Raw genomic sequence first — 883 nt, forward strand, 5'->3', positions numbered from 1 at the left:
TAAACAGAAGAGAGAGAGAGAGAGAGAGAGAGAGAGAGAGAGAGAGAGAGAGACTCACACACTGGAGGATGTTGGAATGTTACATTGTAACATTCGCAGAGGGGAAACATGCAAAAGCAGCGGTGACATCACTCGCGTTCCGTTACATTAAATAACGCATAAAAGCGGCTAGAAACAACGCGTGCTAAAATACACAACGCACGGCGCATTGCAATCCAGAGAGCGGACACCGCAAACTGCCGTACTTACCCTTTTTATTCGTGAATATTACTTCGCAGCCGTCTTTTGTCTGAAGGCTGTTAGACTCGCTACTGTCCCACATACGCTCAACCCTGGCGAATAAAACACAGAAGTGCTCGTTCCTGAGGTTGGCTTTTAAAAAGCAGGAGAGCAGCTGAATCCCACATCCTTCTGGTCGGTTGGATTGGCAGCATAATCCGAGGCCAGAGCTCCGATCCACCAAACCCGTGCTTCTGCTTGACAAACCAAGCAAAGGCGTGAGGAAGAGGCCGACAGTGCGAGCTCGCAGGCGGGTTCAGACTGTTGGGAGACGCAGGAGGAGAACGCACTTCCGACGGATGGGGGAGTGACGAGCGTGTGGCCAACCAATGAGATTGCAGATTGAGAGAGCGTTGCCTCGGTTGCCACCCTGAAAACGTGGAGACTCGAGATAATGCATGAGTGCCGCGGGATGAATGATTAATGATTATAGTCAATCAGACAAAGTAGCCATCTGTTGCCTTTAACAGCTCAGTAGTGTGTGTTTGTGTATTGCTTATCAATAGGAGAGTGATCCATATTGTCATTAAATCTTAAAAAGGAAATGTTTACAATATCACATAATAATTACTATATATATATATATATATATATATATATATAT

The 883-nt window shown here is 45.9% G+C and overlaps 1 protein-coding gene across 2 annotated transcripts in view; it reads right to left on the bottom strand.

The window, feature by feature from the left end:
• The window catches only part of LOC107727375 (suppressor of cytokine signaling 5-like), a 21,664-nt gene that overhangs the window by 19,868 nt on the left and 913 nt on the right, over positions 1-883 (bottom strand). Inside the window, exon 1 of one of the 2 annotated variants that reach the window (XM_016537222.1) lies at positions 250-659. The exons of the other annotated variant lie outside the window; for it this stretch is intronic. Coding sequence (XP_016392708.1) covers positions 250-322 — 73 coding nt within the window. The 5' untranslated portion in view covers positions 323-659. Of the gene's footprint in view, positions 1-249; positions 660-883 lie in introns of those variants that run through there. 2 annotated transcript variants of the gene reach the window in all.

Source organism: Sinocyclocheilus rhinocerous, unplaced genomic scaffold (genome assembly GCF_001515625.1).
Source record: "Sinocyclocheilus rhinocerous isolate Xijiao unplaced genomic scaffold, SAMN03320098_v1.1 scaffold756, whole genome shotgun sequence".
NCBI lineage: Eukaryota > Metazoa > Chordata > Actinopteri > Cypriniformes > Cyprinidae > Sinocyclocheilus > Sinocyclocheilus rhinocerous.